General features: G+C 34.5%; 1 protein-coding gene across 10 annotated transcripts in view; it reads left to right on the top strand.

The window, feature by feature from the left end:
• The window catches only part of SSBP2 (single stranded DNA binding protein 2), a 298,735-nt gene that overhangs the window by 266,532 nt on the left and 12,699 nt on the right, over positions 1-19,504 (top strand). For all 10 annotated transcript variants that reach the window (XM_029215894.1, XM_029215891.1, XM_029215885.1 and 7 more), the window contains 5 exons: positions 8,354-8,389; positions 10,371-10,425; positions 14,039-14,109; positions 16,810-16,888; positions 19,215-19,243. In XM_029215894.1, coding sequence (XP_029071727.1) covers positions 8,354-8,389; positions 10,371-10,425; positions 14,039-14,109; positions 16,810-16,888; positions 19,215-19,243 — 270 coding nt within the window. The remainder of the gene's footprint in view (positions 1-8,353; positions 8,390-10,370; positions 10,426-14,038; positions 14,110-16,809; positions 16,889-19,214; positions 19,244-19,504) is intronic.

Here is a 19,504-nt window from a genome sequence, read left to right as displayed (position 1 = left end):
CTCTCTCCTTCTTCATTGCCAGCTCAGCCAGCCATCCCCTCCACTGCCCACCTCCTGCAGGACCTCCTTTTGTATGCTTATCTGGAGATACTATCCTCCAAAAGCCACCAAGGAAGGTGGGCAGGGTATGATACTAAAGGTGGTGCATTGCACCTAGCGGGTGTGTTATCCAAGTGAAGAGTATTAGGTAGAGGCAGAGATGAGGAGAGAGTTATGCTTTCTGATCATTTTTAGTTTTTAGATACCTAAACAACTCTTGGGGATTTCACAGAGCCAAGCACATGGATAGGAGAATGTACTGTATCAGGGCAGCCGTTCTGCATTATTTTAGACCCTGAGAAACACTAGGCATTAGGGAAGGAGCTGTGCATATCAAACTACTGAACAACCACTGTGAAATGGGCATTTGGCCAGCACACATGTAGGCACGTAATCAAGTTGAAAGCAGTCCCTTCTGTTAATATATACCACATATGGGTACACTTCCCCCCAAAGAATTTGAATAGGGAAAAGTTGTGAAGGAACACCTATACTTTTCCCTTTGGAAAAAGAAAGGAGTCATCATCCTGAGCACAGAAAGGAAGAGTATTCCTCTGATATGATAGATTATGAGAAGAAAAAAACCAAAGACAACTGATGACTTTCTAGCAAAAACATAAGGCTTACATGAAGCAAAGCAAAAGTATTAAAGAGAGATTCTTTTCCCCTAAACACCATTGATTATGTTGTAGTGACAATTTATCTGTATTATTTTGAATTCCAAGTTCTTTGGACTTTGTGTCCATATTTAATATTACAAATACTTTTCATTTGGTATCAATACAGTAAGCCTCTGGCTCCTCAGAGCAGCACATTAAAGTCGCTGGCTGTTTTGTTTTTGCTGTTTCCAAATATGTTTTATATACTTTTTTTTCTTTTAAATACTTTGTGTTTCCTAAAAACAAAGACATCTTTCATAACCATAGTATAAGGATCAAAATTTAAAAATTAATATTGATGTAATCCATTTTATAAGCTGTACACCTTATTTTGATTTCACCAGTTGCCCCAACAATATCCTTTGTAACAAAAGAAAATCCCAGTTCACTTGCTGCACTCATCTGTCATGTCTCTTTGTCTCCTTTAACCTGGAACAGGTCCCTTAACTTTTGTCTTTTGTAAACTTGGAGTTTTGTTGACTGCAAGCCAGTTATTTTGTAGAATGTCCCATAAGTTGGTCTTGGCTGATGGTTCCTCATGATTAGATTCATGTTATATATATTTGGCAGGAATCCACAGAAGTAATTTTGTGATTTGCTCAGTGCGTCATTTCAGGGGGCATATGATGGTGATGTATCTATTACTTGTGATGTTAACTTTGATCACTTAGTTAGATGATGCTTGTTAGGTTTCTGCTAGCTTGTTAAATTACTATTTTTCCCTTTGTAATTTTCAACCTGTGAAGACATACTTTGACACTATCATAAAGATCCTACTTTAATCTGCTACTTTTAGTATCCATTGATGAATCTCGCCTGAATCGTTTTTTTGCTGTGTTGGTTGCCGAATGTCTATTTTCTAATTCTGTCTTTCCTTCTCCACTTATTAGTTGACTTTCTACTATAAGAGATTTTCTTTCTTCTCCAATCATTCATGTAATCCAAGGTACTCGTGGATTCTTACCTTGTCCAATAGGTTTTTTTTAATACTAAAATCATTTCAGATTTGTCCAGTTAAAACCCTTTCAGGTTGGATCATTTGTCCTTTTGACATGACCCCATTATTCTTTGAGCATTTTGAAGCTCGTATTTTCCCAGTCTTAGCCTTGGAAACAGCCATTTTTTAAGGGTCCCTGGTTCCTTTTAGTGGAGAGTGGTATTTAGAACCCATTGGAGTAATCTAGCTTCTAACCCTCTCAACCAACAGAACTAGGATACAGATGTATGTATATACACACACCCACACACATCTATATCTTTCTGTATCTCTACATATTAAAACCATGAGTGCACACTGCAGCACTATTTATAATAGCCAAGACATGGAAGCAACCTAAATTTCCATCAACAGATGAAGGGATAAAAGAAGATGTGGTACATATATACAATGGAATATTACTCAGCCATAAAAAAGAATGAAATAATGCCATTTGCAGCAACATGGATGGACCTAGAGATTACCATACTAAGTGAAGTAAGTCAGACAAAGACAAATATCATATAACTCATATGTGGAATCTGATTTTTAAAAAATAATACAAATGAACTTATTTAGAAACAGACTCACGGATATCGAAAACAAACTTATGGTTACCAAAGGGGAAACGTGGAGGGGAGGGATAAATCAGGAGCTTGGGATTAAAATATACACACTACTATATATAAAATGGATAATCAACAAGGATCTACTGTATAGCACAGGGAACTCTACTCAATATTCTGTGATAACCTGTATCAGAAAAGAATCTGAAAAAGAATGAATCTATGTATATGTATAACTGAATCACTTTGCTGTACACCTGAAACTAACACAACATTGTAAATCAACTTTTATCCAATAAAATTTTTTAAAAACCCCGTGAGTGCACACTGGTGCTTCAGCTTCAATTCAGTACAACAGAGTTCATTCTAGACTTTCTGCTTTCCAGGTTTATACTTCACTTCTCTGAAAGTGAGAAATCTACCAACCATTATCCACAATATATTTATTTATCTGCTTAATCTTTATCTTTACATAGTTTTGTCATATACAAGTGTTTTGATCAAAAATGTTTTTGGCACTGTTTTGCATGGCAGCAGGAGAAACATTTTTAAGGACAAATTTATGTTTTTAATTCAAAATAAGAGTACGATTTTTTACTTTTAACTTCCTTCACTCTGAGCATTACAGTACTGGCCTCAGATTCTTACTTGGAAGCTTATTTACAAGTCTACCAACCATTTTTTTTCTTTTTTATGTTTTTCACAAAGAACTGTGCATTTGGGTTGAACTATAAAGCAAGTTCTAATCATTAAGTAGCAAGCACTTTTATCAAAAATATCTTAATTAGCTTTGTCTGCAGACACTTTTGATTACAAGGTATAGAAAACTAACCAAACTAGGCTCATATTGAAAGAGAATATTACTGGATCATGTATCTGAAAAGTCCAGATATAAATTTGCTTTGGGGTACATTTGGTTCCAAGTATTCAAATAACATCATCAGACACTGCCTCTATTCATTGCTTACCTTTGTTCCACTCATCTGGCAAGAAGGCCCTGTGAAGCTCCAGATTTATATCCTCACAGCTCCCTGTTGAGTACAAAAGAGCGCAACTCTATCAGTTAAGCACAGGTATTGGGAATAACTAACTGAACTGGATTCACTTAGCTTGGGTACATAGACTCATTCATGAACCAGTTATGTACAATGCTCGATCGGCCAGGCCTAGGTCACACACCCACTTCCTGAGCCCCACCCAAGCCACATGGAAAAATAAGGGAGGTATGGTTCAAAGAGAATTCAAGGAATTGTTGGCAAAAGAGGGGATAGGCAGAAACAACAAACGTTCAGTATAGCATTGTATTCATCAACTCACTAGCTGGACAGATAGAAGAGAAAACCCCTTTAAGGAAAAATGAGGATCTACTACAATGATTAAGCCTAAGAGAAATACAAATATTTTACTCCAAATAGGCTCTGCCCTGTACAAATAGATGCTCATTTTTTTTTAAGAGCATTACAAAATAATAGAATATTTTCAACTTTACACTGACACAGATAATGTTCCCCTTGCGATTTCTGGTGAACTGAATTTCAGTGCTTTTAAGGTAGTTTTGAAATTCACAGTTGACAAAAGCTACTTAGCTAAAATATAAAGCTACTTAGCTAATCATTTTTTTAATGAAGCCAAAAAACTTCTTGTTATTCTGCTGTTCCCCCTACCACAGCACCAGTCATGGATATTAGGAGTCAGAATATTTCAGAATATTTGGATTGTTGTCACAGCTCTTGAATTTTCTGTCTAGCTTAACCAGACAATACATATGGCCCTTAATTTTATCATCTGTCAAATAAGAGATTCTTGTTCTATGATTCTGATCTTCTACCTCTCTGGTCTTGCTTATCTTCTACATCTGCATTTTCATCTTTCATTTCATATTAATCGTTATTTTGTGTAGCATATGGGAGAGGGGTGGAGGGATGAGATTAATTACATTGGGAAGAATCTGGTCACTAGAGGTGGAGAAAGGCCTGGACAAAAGTAAAGAGAAAGGGAAATGCAGGCAATGTGTGAGAAAAAATTATTAGACTCTTAGTGGCTGGGAACATAGATTTGGAAGGCAAAGCTGGAAAAAGAAAAATGGGACCATGATGTGTTCAGGGCTCTGAATGCTGAGAAATCTGTAATTATCATCTGTGTGGAACAGAGCTGTGTTTTAGGAAGATAGCATATAAAATGGACACATAGGGAAACAATATTAGGAGAGTATAGTAACAGACCTTATAAAATGTTGTCAGAGCCTAGGGTAAAAGCAGTGGAGAAAGGATGGCTGAGATAAATGTCTCACATAGAATCAAAAATACCTGGTGACTTGTTGGACTTGAGGATAAAGAAAGTGAAGAAGTTGAAGGTGATTTCAAGTCTTTGAACATTATAACATAATGTGTTATAATTTAAATATATAACCTTCAACCTCTGCTGAGTCCTCACTGATGTGTGTGACCAGCAATTTTTTTTAACTCTTCTTTAGTCGCCTGCCTTTCCTGCACTTCTTATCTTTGGCCCCTTCTCTATTAGCTAAACTTGTCTCATATTTTATAGAGGAAAAAAAACAAAACACCATTAGACTCAAATTTCTTCAAATTCTACCCTTACCTCCAATATTATAAGACCTTTAATCGTTTTTCTTTCCGCTTGTCTCAGAAATGTTCTCAACGCTAACTGTTTTATCTGTTCTCTTTATTCCATGTCTTGATGTCTCTACATATCTCGTTCATTCATTTTCTAAAGGAGTTTTCATCAATCCCTTTCCATTGGCTGGAACTTTCCCTAACACTGTGCCAATGAACAAAATCCCAAGACAACCTTAAAACCCCCAGTCTTTCACTCCTCTAGAGTTGGGAGGGGGCAACTGATAGAAAACTTCTCTCAACCCTTCCTCAGTCTCAAACCACCATCCAGTGTCTCTCACACATTGAATCCCTCACCACCATTCTCCTGGACAGTGAATTCCTTGATCCTCTTTTCCACTTCATTACTATGTGGTAGTGCAGTGCCTGAAATATAACAGGTGATGGACGAAGATTGATTGAATTGAATTCTCAACTGTTTCAATTCCCATGAAAAGTACTATTCTGAAGGTTACTAGTGACCTTCTACTTACCAACCAAAAATAATGACTTATTTTCTGTCCTCATCATACCTGACCTTTGAAATATTTGCTACCTTGGTTTTGTTTAAATGTCTCTTCATTTCTTTTCTTCATTTAAATAACATGTTTTTTTCCATATTTGTACTAGCATATTCCTTTTTATTATTTATTCTTAGGTGTGTCACAGAAAGGTTGAAAGACTTGAGCCTGACAGAGCTCAAAAATAAGCCCAGTTTAGGCATTTCCTAGCCAAGCTGCCCCAACTCCTTGCTTCTTGAAAGTCTAACTTGCTTGACTTTTTATGAGATATTTTCTCCTGATTTTCCTCCAGTCACATTATCCGCCCTTTCTTAACTAGTAATGTTCTTTAATTCCAATCTTGGGCTTTTTTTTTTTTTCATTTTAACATTTTCAACTATCACTAAATCTAATCAAATCCTAGAGTAAAGTCTCGTGCCCAGCACAAAATGGAAATTTATTCAATTGAAGCTTTATCTCTAGTCCTATCTCCAATGAGTTCCAGACCTCTGTTTCCAAATATCTGTTGATCAGATCTAACTCAGTGTCTATTAGTGCTTTCCAATTCGACATGTCAGGTATTCCCCAAACTTGTCCCCCACTTCCTAAATTCCCTGTATATAAATTAGTAGCACCATCATCCACCCAGTCAGCAAGTTGGAAACCTCAGAATCACCTTAACTTCTCCCTTCCCTTGTCCACCACACCCAGTTTGTCATCAAGCCCTGCGGAGTACATCTGTGAAAAGTCTGTCAAATTCTCTTACTCCTACTTATCTTAATCAGCCCTGCCTAGAACACTTTTTACCATCTCTTGCCTAGACTTTTTGCAATGGTCCCCTAAATTGTATTCATGTTCCATAATGCCTCTAGAGTTATCTTACTAAAACATAAATTTGAACATGTTTCTCTAAAGCCTGTGACTCCCTATTTCCAACAGCATAAATTCAGTCTGACCATATAGCCTCATCTACCACAATCCCCTATACATCCCACACTGCAACAACTGTGTAAAATTACATATACCATTTCCCTAATAAACTGTGTACTTTCACATTGCTTTTTCAAATGCTGATACTTCTCTTTGTCTTTCCAATGGACCCCCACCCTCTCTAAGTCCTAGCTGCCCAGGTCAAATAACGTCTTCTACGCCCACACAGTACTTCTACCTACATTGTCATATTTTGTTTCTCAGGCTAGGCTGGCAGATGCTGATGTAATTTACAAGAATGCAGGTTCCATAAAGTGCTAGGGGTAGGAGCCCAAATCCTCCTTTCTCTTGATGAGGGCAACAAAGACTATGAGGTAGAAACAGTGAGGGGAAGCCAAAATTAAAGAGGAATTGTGATGGGATAAGATTCTGATTGGAATATAGAATGTTATTTGTGAGTGCCATGAGGAACAAGAAAAATGTCAGTCAGGAAAGTTGTTTAGACCTCTGTGCAAAACCTTTTAGGATGTATTCGTGCTCAGAAATGGAAAAGGGGGGTATATTGGAAAGGAAAGGAAAGGCAGTGAGTGTAAATTCCAAAGATCTAAAGAGTGGTTAGATCATATCTTGAAGTTGCTTAAGGGCAACGGTAGGCAATAGAAGCAGAAGAACATGAGCCAGGTGCTAAAGCTGTAAGGAGATGAAAGCTGGAGACAACAGATAAGTTGGTGATTTGGAGAGGGCAGGTGCACATGTTTAAAATAATAAGCAGAGGATGGATAGTAGATCATGAACTGCAGAGGACCCTAGAGAGCAAAGCTGTCTTCATTCACCAAGTCGAGTAAATGTCTACTGCCATAGGGATCCGCATACTCACAGAAGTGATAGTTATCACTAGTGATACTGGACACTCCGGTAAAGGCCACCTGCAGTGCTGAGTTCCCCACAGGTGGACCAACCAGAGGCTCAGACACCTGTGGTTTGTACTTAAGGCAAAGCAAGGACACCAAACAATGAGGAGAGAGCTTTCAAATAACTCAATATTAAAATCAAAGGAAAACCATAACTTTGTTGTATTTCTTTCTGCTTACTTTATTATTTCATATTATTTATGTTTAATTATCAGGAAGGAGTTGGGGTGGAGGGAACATTTAGGTACAGGCATTATAATCTTTTCACCACTCTTAAGGTCCTGTTTTGGCTCTGGCTGTCCTACTCCAAGAAGACAGTAATTTACTGGCTTTTTTCAGAATAAGGCAAAAATATCTCTTCTGGATGTGCAGAAGGATGTAAGCTAGTGAGCTTGTGTGAAAAAAGAATATTTGGATTTAACTTCTCTATTAATATCCACAGTTAAGGGGTTATTTTTAAATATATGTTTTCCAGTTTTCATTTCTTAAATTATCACAGCAATGTCGTATTAATACCTTCTAATCTCTAGAAAAGAGCTTAGTTAGGAGCTTGATTTGAAGGGAAAGAGGGAATGTGTTACCCATATCTGATCCCCACAAATTAGTAGTCTTCGGAGACTTACATTAACAAAATCTTTTGCATTCATTATATTGTTTTCTAGAAGCTAATTAGAAAGGAAAGGGGGGAAAAATGAGGTTTATATATCAAGTATTGACTACTGCATGAATATAGTAGCCTGAAACCTGTCTTTAAAAAAAATAATGTATCCCAGAATGCACATAAATTAGAAATTGCATCTGTAAAGGCTACTAATTTGAAAAATTCTGGTTTCTGGTTTTTATCTGCACAAATATATATCTTTTTAATTACAAAATAAGTGTCATTGTATCAAGCAGTGAGTACAACTGCCCTGAAATCAATATAACTTGAAGCTGTAATTCTATCCAAATTTCTCTTGACTAAAATCCTCTTTTTTGTAAATCAAGATAATTCTGCATTTTATTCAGTTTTCTAGCACTCAGACATATATAAATGCCTTTATCCTTTGTGATAAATTTTAAACCTTGACAAAAGTTAGAAAATAGATTCATTTTAGGTCAGTCTGCATACTGCCACATGAATCAAAATATGTATATTTTTTGTCCTGTTCATGTTCCAGATACCATACTCCTCAGCATCTCCTGGGAATTATGTAGTAAGTACATTTGGGTTTGTTTGCTCATAAGAATTGATGTTATGTTCTATTTGGGCAATGAAATAGTTGTCCAGATGTTAAGAAGAGCCCCTGTGTGTTGGCCAAGAAATGAACATCTGATTTGTATTGAGTTGTTTCGTCTGCCAACCTCAGTGTTGATGTTCATTAGTGAAACAGTTATCAATCTGTCCAAAATTGCCCTGAGTACTGTGTTTTACTTCAGCATATGTTTCTGTAAACCACTGCAATACACTGTCCAATCATGAAGAAAGCCATCCCAGTTATGCAATGATATGCTTGAATCTGCAGTTCTTCAGAATAATCTACACTCCCTCCCCACCCCACTTGCCATACACAGAGTCTAAGAAGACATTAAACTTTCTCCCAACCACAAAGAGAATTAGATAGCAGAATAATGACTAGTAATTTGGGGAAGGAGGGCTAGTTTTCATTCTTAGAAACCAAGACCACTTACTCTTCTTCTTATCACTTAGTACATGTTAAAAATTTCCAATTATTTACATTCGTCAAATTAGCAGGTTTTACATGACCTCTTGAACTTGCAAATGACCTTTTGACCATCATCACATTACATCCTTGCTGTATCTCAAGGCCATCATAAAAGATAATTTGTTTATAATATTTAGAGGGAAATGCCTAACAGAGTAGCAAGAGTAAAACGGTAAAAAGAAGAATCTTTCCTAAAGAACTTTTCAGAGGTGGTGGTTAACCAGAGTAGGAAAAAAGGAGTACTTAGGAAGAAGATCAACGCGCATTTTACCCTCCATGGAAACAGTGTTCTGTGACCATAGCGAAAAGCACACGCTGTTTTGGACCTGTGAACTTAGTGCTCAGTATTCCTTTAAGCTATGCAAGCTAAGCAAGTCTAACTTTTTGCACAATCACTATGAAAGTAAAAAAGTTTGAGTAGGGCTTCCCTGGTGGTGCAGTGGTTGAGAGTCCGCCTGCCAATGCAGGGGACACGGGTTCGTGCCCCGGTCCGGGAAGATCCCACATGCCGCAGAGCAGCTAGGCCCGTGAGCCACGGCCACTGAGCCTGTGCGTCCGGAGCCTGTGCTCCACAACGGGAGAGGCTACAACAGGGCAAAAGTTTGAGTAAAACCTATTTTTTCTTAAAGTCAATTAAAAATAGGCTTGATATATATAGTTTTCTGAAATTATAGACTTAATTGAAAGTAAATTTAAGCTGTTTAATAAATAGCAATACATATATTATTTGAAATAATTAGTGGGCTATGTCTGTGCACTCCAAATGAAGCAAAAATTTAGCCACTTAATAGTTAATCTGACTACTGTAAGTCTGAACATTCTAAAACTCATTGCCTGAATTATTCATTTTGGTTGCATGAAATAACTGAATTAATTTGAGTCACCTAACATCCATTTCAAACTGATTGTGTACCTACAGCCTTAGAAACCCTCTCATCAGTCAGCATTACCTCTCATTTCTAGTTGATGTGATAGCTGAAGGAACAGTGCATCAGAAGTGTTGCAGTTGATGCTGGCAGAAGAAACAGCATCAATGTATTTTTTTAAACATATGAATATCTTTTGATTTTCAGTTGCCTATAAAAACCAGTGATACAAAATGTAAGAAAATTGCAGTAAGCTAAATCACAGATACACATGAATGATTTCTATTGTATGGGATTTGTAAAGGCCTTATTAAATGGTTTCTCCTTAACCTCCTTATACCTGATGTCATTAAGCCATGAATCATAAATCAGCGTTACAGGCTCATTGTTTTTGGAAACTTGTCAAAACAATCTCAGCATATTTAAGCTAAATTATATTTTGCATAACATTGAAATGATTGTGCATTCAAAGAAAATAAATTATGGAGAAAATGTATTTCCTCTGCTGTTTTCAAACTGGATTATTATAAAGTCTAACTTCTGTTTTTCCTTATATTGTTTAATGCCATGCCTTATTTTTACTGAAATTTTGTGTAATTATTTAGGGTCCTCCAGGAGGTGGAGGGCCACCAGGAACACCCATCATGCCTAGTCCAGCAGGTATTGTAATCGAACTAGCCACGTGGGCATTTGATTCTTAGAGTAAAATCACAAAATACAGAAATTGTTATGAAAGAAAGTTAGTAGTATTCTTTACCTCATTGGTGGTTTCACAAGTTGAGTAGAGGTAGCAAGTAGGAAGAAATAGTGTTCTTAAGTAACTATTGTCCAGTTACTTTAAGCATTTAGAAAACTCCTGTTGTGTACGTAATAGATTTAATCAGAATGAAAACTGTGTTGATCTGTATGAATCGCCCAATAATTTATCTGACTAAAAGTTTGCTTGAGACTGTGGAAAAGATCCAAACCTCACAACTTAAGAAAAATTCTGCATAAGTAACACATGAAATACATGGATCCATTAGGTTTAATACAGCAAATCAGATCCACCATATCTAGCATCTAAGATAGATGTGGATGTGCTTACAATATCATTTATCCTACACGTCTATAGGTATTTATTAGTTAGCTAACCCACTATGTAGTGGGGAAAGTTTTTTAACCTTTTAAACCAAAATACTTTAATATTCCTGGAATCATGTAGTTATTTTAAATATCTCTTGCCTTTGAGACTTTAATACAAACTATTAAATGTGTCTTGAGGCCTCTGATGGTAGCACAGCCCTCCTAGAAAGCTCCTGGCAACATGTAGCAAGAGCCGTGAAAAAGCTCATACCACTTGACACTATAATCCTACTACTATAAATGATTGGAGGTACAATCCAAGAATCATGTAGAATGATGCTCATTTGTTATAGCCAATAGCAAAATAATAGAAACAGCCTTCATGCCTAATCCAGTTGTAGTGATATTTTTAAATTAATGTGTTATGGACTAAAATGTAGCCATTAAAATTATTATCAAAGAAATTTTAATGACACAGAGAAATAAATGTTCATGATTTAATACAATATGATCACAGTGTTATTTTAAAATATATTACCCTGAAATCTGGGACTTCCCTGATGGTCCAGTGGTTAAGACTCCGTGCTTCCACTGTAGAGAGCATGGGTTTGATCCCTGGTTTGGGAACTGAGATCCCAGAAGCCGCACGGCGTGGCCAAAAAAACTAAAATATATTACCCTGAAACCTAAAAAGTAGATAACAAAGAAACAGACTAAGACTTTGTCAGTTTTAACTTCTGGGTAATGAAATATATGGGAAATTTTTATAATTAGAAAAAATTTTTTATTATGTTGCACTGTTAAATTCGTATGTTCTTACGAATTTGTTGAAATCTAAGATACACAGAAGTTTGAAATTAAATATCATTAATCATACCAATCAATATTTTTAAGTTTTGAATCTTTAATTTAGAAAAAGCATAAATTTGATGATTAATTCAAAATTTTACTTTGCCTCACTAACTCTTTGGAATATATCATAAATATTTCATGGATCTCTGTCCTCAGAACATCTTCAGTGAAGTGAAACAAAATTCAGTGAAGACAGAAGTATATGAATTGAACATCTTGCCCACATTTGCAATCCTTTTGGTGAAGTTAAGGTTTAATTTATGAAGGTAGCATGTGATTAAATAAATACTTCACTACATACTCAAAGAAAGTTTTTGGAGTAACACTAAACTTTTCAGGTGATAAGTAATCTGATCACTTCTTCCTTTCAAGCCAGAAATTGCCACCAGTATATCTTGCTAGCTTTTCTGCCTATTCTTTTATGTACTCATCCTTTATCACAGTCAGTCCTCTAATATGAAGCCAATATCCCCCACTCTCCAAAAAATAGGTGCCAGAATATCTATTGTAAAGTTTTTTTGTATATAAAAATAAATCAGACATTTTCTAAAAAACACCAACCTTATTCACTCAATGTTTCTTAATTTTCAGATGCAATTATATTTGATTGGTCTTAAAAGCAATAAAGTTTTCTTTCTGCATATTTTTAAATATACAGCCCATTTTCCTTTCAAATTAATTGCTAAAATCAGTAAGTAAAATTAGTAAGGCTAATAAAGGTGAAAAACCATTTGAAGGTTTCCTATGTTTAAAAAATAGATACATTTTTATGGGATGCAGATACATTTTTATGGGATAGAGTTTATGCCATGAATTGAATCTAAGTTAGTAGATATTTATTACTTATAGTACACAACATGAGTAAGATATGGTCCCTTTCCTCCTCTCAAAGAAATTATAGCCTAGTTTGAAGCAGGAGGGAAAAATAAGACAAAATATTAACTATAATGCAAAGCAGAATTCAGTGGTAGAGGAGCACTCACATACTTTTAAGTATCAGGGGAAAACTTCATGGAAGAGGTAGCATTGGCAATGGGCCTTGAATAGTGAGAGTATAATTTCAGTAAGCAGAGATTGTGTAGAGAAGATGCTCAGAGGAAGAAAGAACAAAAATAAGGTGATGGAGAAGGATGATCATATGCAAGAAAGAACAAGTAGCCTGGGTTGACAGGAGTATAGTGTACATAAGGATGTAAAAATAGTTAAGGCCACAAAAGTAGATTAGGAGCTTACTTAGTATAAACAAACAGGTCAACCAGAGGTGGGCATTTCAACTTTCTCAACAATATGATGTATTAATCTAGAAATAAAAAATAATATTTAGGTTTATGGATCACTGTTTACAAAGTATAAATGGCATCTAACCTACTCTAAAATAATAAATTAACGTCTAATAATCACAAAACAAGAGGAAAAGTAATCACCCATTTCTCACTCTATGGTTATTGCCATGAGAAAGCAAATAAGTTTTATCTTCTGCCTTGAATCAGTACAAAACATTTGAAAAACATCTTTTTCAAAATAGAGGCCTGCAACATTATATTAAGAGAACTATATAATTGTGGAAAAATAGAAAAACATTTTATAATTGATAGTTCCTAAATATAAAATATTAAGCCTTTCACTCTAGGCTATACATTATAAACACATATACTCAGAGACTTAATTAGGACTAGCTAATAGACATGAAATGTAAAATGTTACATATATTTATGTGGATATACACTACAGTTATTTTTATTATAATGAATCAAAAATAAAATGAATGAAAAGATTTTTATCAAAAGTTGTACTAGTGGAAGCTGGCTTTTACTTCAAGCAAGAGAATTTTCATTCCAGTTGTATAGTCTCGTTCTAATATCTTTCTGTGGGAACTAAGCCAGGATATTCTACCAGCTTTTATTAATTATTAGCTAAATAAACTTTTTTAAATTGGTCTATAAGAAGCCTAAGGAAATAATAAGTTAAAAGCTACTAAATCTGAATTTTAAGAGATTTCTGTTATATGTATACATATAAATTGCTTAGAGAAATCAAAAGAGATCATGTTTTTTAAAGAAGAAAAAATTTACAGTAACTCTTTAGACTTTTAAAGTAATATTCCTTTTGATCTGAATTATTCAAGTGATTACTCCTAATATATTAGGTAGATATTCCTAATTTACAACCTCAGAATGATAATTTTTGGGTCAGAAAATGACTTACAGATATTTGTTTCTGAACATTAGTAATGACTATTTCGAGTGCTGTAGCTATAAATATGCATAAGTGTCCAGATCATCTTTGATTATTACTTTGTGATGACTTGGGCGTAGATTATAATGAAAGATATTAATTCAGTAATATTTTGTTTCAGACTCAACCAACTCTGGAGACAACATGTATACTTTAATGAATGCAGTACCTCCTGGACCTAACAGGCCTAATGTAACTATGCATTTTTAAAAATTTTTGGAATGTATTTGAAGACTCAAGCTCTAAGTACATTCCTTTTCCTTGATACTGTTTAAGCTTTATATTTTATTATCCAGGATCTTACTGGATATCAAAAACTCAAATTCTGTGTTCTGGGTTGGAAAAAAACATAATATATAACATACATAACAAGAGATTTCATATCAATATAATGGAAATGTAAAACAGAACTTAATTATAAAATGTTGGTATGTGGCCTTATTTTATCTCAAATACCTAATAATTAATATTGACTATTTGAAAGTGACAGTTAATGTGTAATCATATGTTCACCTCATTTTACACATCACTAATTTCTTCAGGTGGTTGTTTTTTTTTTCCTGATAAACTTGAAACTAAATTAGGAAGTTGAATATGCCTGTTTTTCTTAAATTTTTGAAATCTGGAGTTTAAATATAGAACTGAAGCAGTTCTACAGAAAGAATTTGAGTGTACTTAATAAAGCATAGGTCATGATTTTTCCATGAACGCGTACAGAAAAATGATATCTATAAGACTACATATTAACAAAAAATATAAGAAAATACAGTTAATACATAGATATATATATATGAATAAAAGGTAGCTCAAATTAAAGAAAAATCAAAACACATATAAAGAATTTCCAAAACTATACCAAAAACTGGGGATGAAATCTTATAATTGAGCTTCCTAGCAAAGGGAAACTTTAAATTGTCCAGTATGTTATGGTACTTGAAATATGGCTAGTCCAGACTGAGATGTGCTGCAGGTATGAAACACACCCTGGATTTTGAGGACTTAATATGAAAAAATATATAAAATAGCTCACTAAAATTTTATACTGACTATTTTGATTGATAATTTTGATTATATAAGTAAGTAAAGTTATTAAAATTAACCACCTGTTTCATTTTACTTTTTAAACATGGCTGCTAATAAATCTAAATTTATTTACGTAGTTCACATTTGAACCTTACATATTATTTCTGTTAAGCAGCACTGCCTTCAGTTACCAGTATTCCCTTTGTATAATCAAATAAATTCTTTTTCAGGAAAAAGAATTTTCTGTCAGTAATGTCTAAAAGGTGTTTTCACAGAGATTTTAAAGAACACTGAATATGATCATGAACAATGTTCATTTCAGAAATGCAGCACAAATGTGGAAAAGCTCTTCATACTGCAATTTCAGATCTTAAAACTTGATATTTGAAAGGGAGGGAATAAGGGAGGAAACCAAGAGCATATGGTACTGAAGACATTTCTGCAGACAGCTAAACTGATATCATCCAAGTGTGTTCCATTCTGGTTCTCTTACTTGTTACAAAGATAAGAGATTCAAGAGAAGCAGAAGCTGAATATGTCACTCTTCCAAATGTCATTCATTTCAGCCAGAGGTAGTCAAAGCAAATGCCTGCTGAGGGCTAGGACTGCAGTATTATGTGCTTCAAGTATAATACCTACAGTCTTAGTGTTGTTTAAAGCGCAGTGGGGGCCGGATAAAAGGACCAAGCCAAGGAGGTTCACAGGCTGTTGGCCTCACCGGCACCAGTTTCTCAGCCCAGATCTAAAATACACAATCCATCCATGCATTTTAAGCAACAAAATTTTAGACAACAGAATTGGCATTATCCTGTGAAAATGTATAAGCATGTGGTTTGTGTGAGCACGGTGAAGGAAAGCTATCTTCTTTCCACACAGAGTCAGTGGTATACAGGGTATCCACTCAGGGCAATCTTCCCCCGAAGCCTACATGATTAGTAACCACCACAGTCCCATCTATACACATACATACACGCAACACATTTAGTATTCTGCACCATACAACATGGAAGAAATGATTTGGGCATGGGAAGTTTTAAGAACAAGTGTTTTCAGTAATCTATCTTAACTGTAAACATAAGGTAATTATAGATAGCCTGTCTTCAAACTAAGGTCTGAGTTTCCTTAGAAGTATTCTGGGGAGTTGAGGGAGAGACTAAGCGGGCAGGTCATGGGCTCTCCACCACCAACTCTACCACAGCACATCTCTTTACATCTGTGTTGTACTACGCTTCTAATGTAAGGTTTCATTTGAAAATGAAACATCACTACTTTAAAAAATGTTAAATATAACTGCTATTGAATGCCTAATTGTGACTGAACTGACATAGTTGAGACTGCCAAGAAGACTTAGCTATATTCAGCTATCCCCAAGGAGCTAAATGTATTTAACCTGCAAGATGAAATTATTTATCATGTCCATTTGAACAAAGATAGATTGTCTGCTAAGAAAAATGTTAATGTTGGCATATAATGTTCAGTTATTCTTATTAATAAGCCAATACCTTTAGCAGCTTCTTAAGAATTACCTCTGGTTTATAATAGCAGAATTTGTCAATAGCATAGAATACTTATCTTCTCATTTGCACTGGAATATATGTGCTTTCTGGTTAAGGATGTCTGAAGAAAAATTTGGATATGAATGAGGATTAGCCTGAAGATCTAGAACATAGAGAAGATGGAATGAGGGAAGTAGCAGTCCAGTTAGAGAATCTAGAAAGCTGGAAAAAAATCTAGGAAAATAATCTCCATAATTTGGAAATGAAAATAAGTTATAGAAGTGTCTTACAGAGTTAAAGATAGGTATTGTGACATTGAGATGAACAATTGTTTTCAATGTGATCACAGTCATTTTCTCCATTTTTTAAATAGTTTCCAATGGGCCCTGGGTCAGATGGTCCCATGGGTGGATTAGGAGGAATGGAGTCACATCACATGAATGGCTCTTTAGGTAAGGATATTAAATCTGATGTTCAGAAATGAATTCAAAACAAAACCTTAATTCTACATAGTGAATATCATGATTTGCGAAGTTCTTTTTATAGGAACTCATTTTGAAATGCTTCAGCTTTTATCTACAACTGATAGTTTAATCCATAGGATATTCGCTATGATGGCTAGAGATTATTTGGAAAATCAGATACGTGAGAATTGTTCTAACCTAGCTCATATTCACAGGTATTTACTTTAACTTATCAAAATCTGAGTGTTTATGATGAAAGGAGACACTGCTGCTTTGGGCACCTAGAGGACCATGGTATCCTCACAGTGGGTTCCTTTGTCTCCAGAGGTCTGTAGACACAGTCTCAGAGGAACTTCAGTCCTCTCCAAGAATTTCTTGATTTTGTTTTTGCATTTTAATGTTTGTCTCTTTTTAAAAAGTAAAATTGGTAATCATATTCTGGATAATCTGAATGATTCTCTTAAGAGAGAACACTGCCCACATTGTCTGTGTTTGTGATAAAGCTGATTTCAAGTAGTGCAAATAATGGTTGTAAACATACTTCATAAATGATGTCTTCTTACCAAATGAAGCCACATATCTGCAAGGTGAACAAAAAGTTTCACAACAGTGAGAAACAGAGACAAGTGGTACAAAATTGACCTGGTCACACAGCATACTGTATATGTAGGCAGGCCAAAGGCAAAACCAAAACAAGGGAAAAAAGACATTTATTTTATGTTTGTATGTTTATCATCATCATATATCATAAACTATTTTAAAAGTTGACAGTGGGGTTGGAGGTTTGTGATAATTTTTTTCTTTGAAAAAGAACCATCTTTTACTTAAGTTGGAGAAACTATGCCATGAGTAACTCAGGTTATACACGGATTTCACAACCCCACCCTAGGTCAGGAAATGCCATCCTCTGATACTTCGAAAAGCTATGTAACTTCAATAATCAAGAAATTATTTACAACACTTTGATAGACTTTTTTTTTAATAGACTTCTGTGCTTTTAAGGATCCATGCTTGTTTTGCCTCGTTTTCAAAATGTTAATTTGCACTGTCCAGTTATGGTAGTTACTAGTCATGTGTGACTACTTAATTCTAAATCAAATTAAATGTAAAATTCACTTCTTCAGTTGCACTGCCACATATCAAGTGCATATAGTCACATGAGCTAATGGCTATTGTAACAGACAGCACAAGGAAACATTTCCAGCATCACACAAAGTTCTACTGGGGATAGCACCATTCTAGAATTTTACTTTCTAATTTATTGCAAAATAATTTACTTTTCCAATATTTTAATTTGTAAAATCATTCACAAAAAGATGGCATTTGGTCATAGTGAGAAGATTCTTAGTTATATTACTCACTAGAACAGAATTTGCAAAATAGTTTCACATATACTTGTCATCTATAATGAATATTGTTGCATATATTTATAGATACATAATTGCATATATACATTCAGTATTTAACATTATGCCTATTTATAAACTAATGCTAATAAGCCTTTACTTTATTTGTGACTGTCTGTTGAATGCTGTACTATTAAAATATTATAATATTTTTATGCCAGGAAAATTATTTAAATAGTTAAAAATAAAGCTAAAATTGTGGCGAGGATCTGATTATTTTTCTTTGTTACCTAAGTTATGATTCCATTTCTTAAGTAAGAAATTAGTATTGATTGTCCATTTCTCCTAAGAATTAAAATAAACCCACAGTTACATTTTGAAGACATTTTTACTTTTGATGGACTGCCATGAATATTTGTTGCTGCCAAAATTTTCTTAAAAATATTATGCTTTGATTTTGGTTATTATAGTAAAACATGGTTCAGAATCTTGTCAGGTATTGCTGCAAATGCCTGTTTTGTACTTTATCAGATGTACAGAAGCATCACTTCAGAAAATAGAGATCTCTCTCTCTCTCTTGCTCTCTATTTACATATCTATAAATATATATATACACATGTGTATTAGTGTACACGTTTTAAAATTTTGAATTGAGTAGGATATGTATGTCTACTGTTTCACTTTCAGGAATTTATGATAGCAATAGTTTTTTATTCTGGCATTACCAAAAAAAGTAGATGATTGGGAAGGAAAGGTACAACTCTTACTTGGATTTGTCATCAGATGATACTTACGTACCACACAGTATAAGAGAAAAGTAATTTTTTGAGATTCAAAAGTCCAGGAGATATACACTGCAAAATACATACAGTGTACTGCATTACTACATTAGTTTATTTTAAAGGAGTATTTAATTTACAGATAGAATCATTACCTAATAAAGGCTTTCTTTCCATATTTTGTTTTAGGCTCAGGAGATATGGACAGTATTTCCAAGGTGAGTATTATGTATTGTGTTGTTTTTTATCTGTGTTTTATTCTACACAGAACTCTTATTAAGTTTGAGAATAACATTATGAATTTTGTTCTTAAAGAGTTTGAAAGTAGAAGGCCAAATATAATTAAGTAGAAGTTTAAAATATTAATGCATATAATCTGTGGGAAAGGGTAAAATTAGTCTTTTAAGAATATTTCAAAGCATGCTAGGATTCATTTACAGGATGTGATATACATGATTAATTGATATCCAAGCAAATAA

Source organism: Monodon monoceros, unplaced genomic scaffold (genome assembly GCF_005190385.1).
Source record: "Monodon monoceros isolate NGI ecotype Baffin Bay Population unplaced genomic scaffold, NGI_Narwhal_1 Super_Scaffold_12, whole genome shotgun sequence".
In the NCBI taxonomy this organism is placed as follows: domain Eukaryota; kingdom Metazoa; phylum Chordata; class Mammalia; order Artiodactyla; family Monodontidae; genus Monodon; species Monodon monoceros.
Note: the sequence above shows the minus strand (reverse complement) of the source record. Positions and strands in the feature narration are given on the sequence as shown.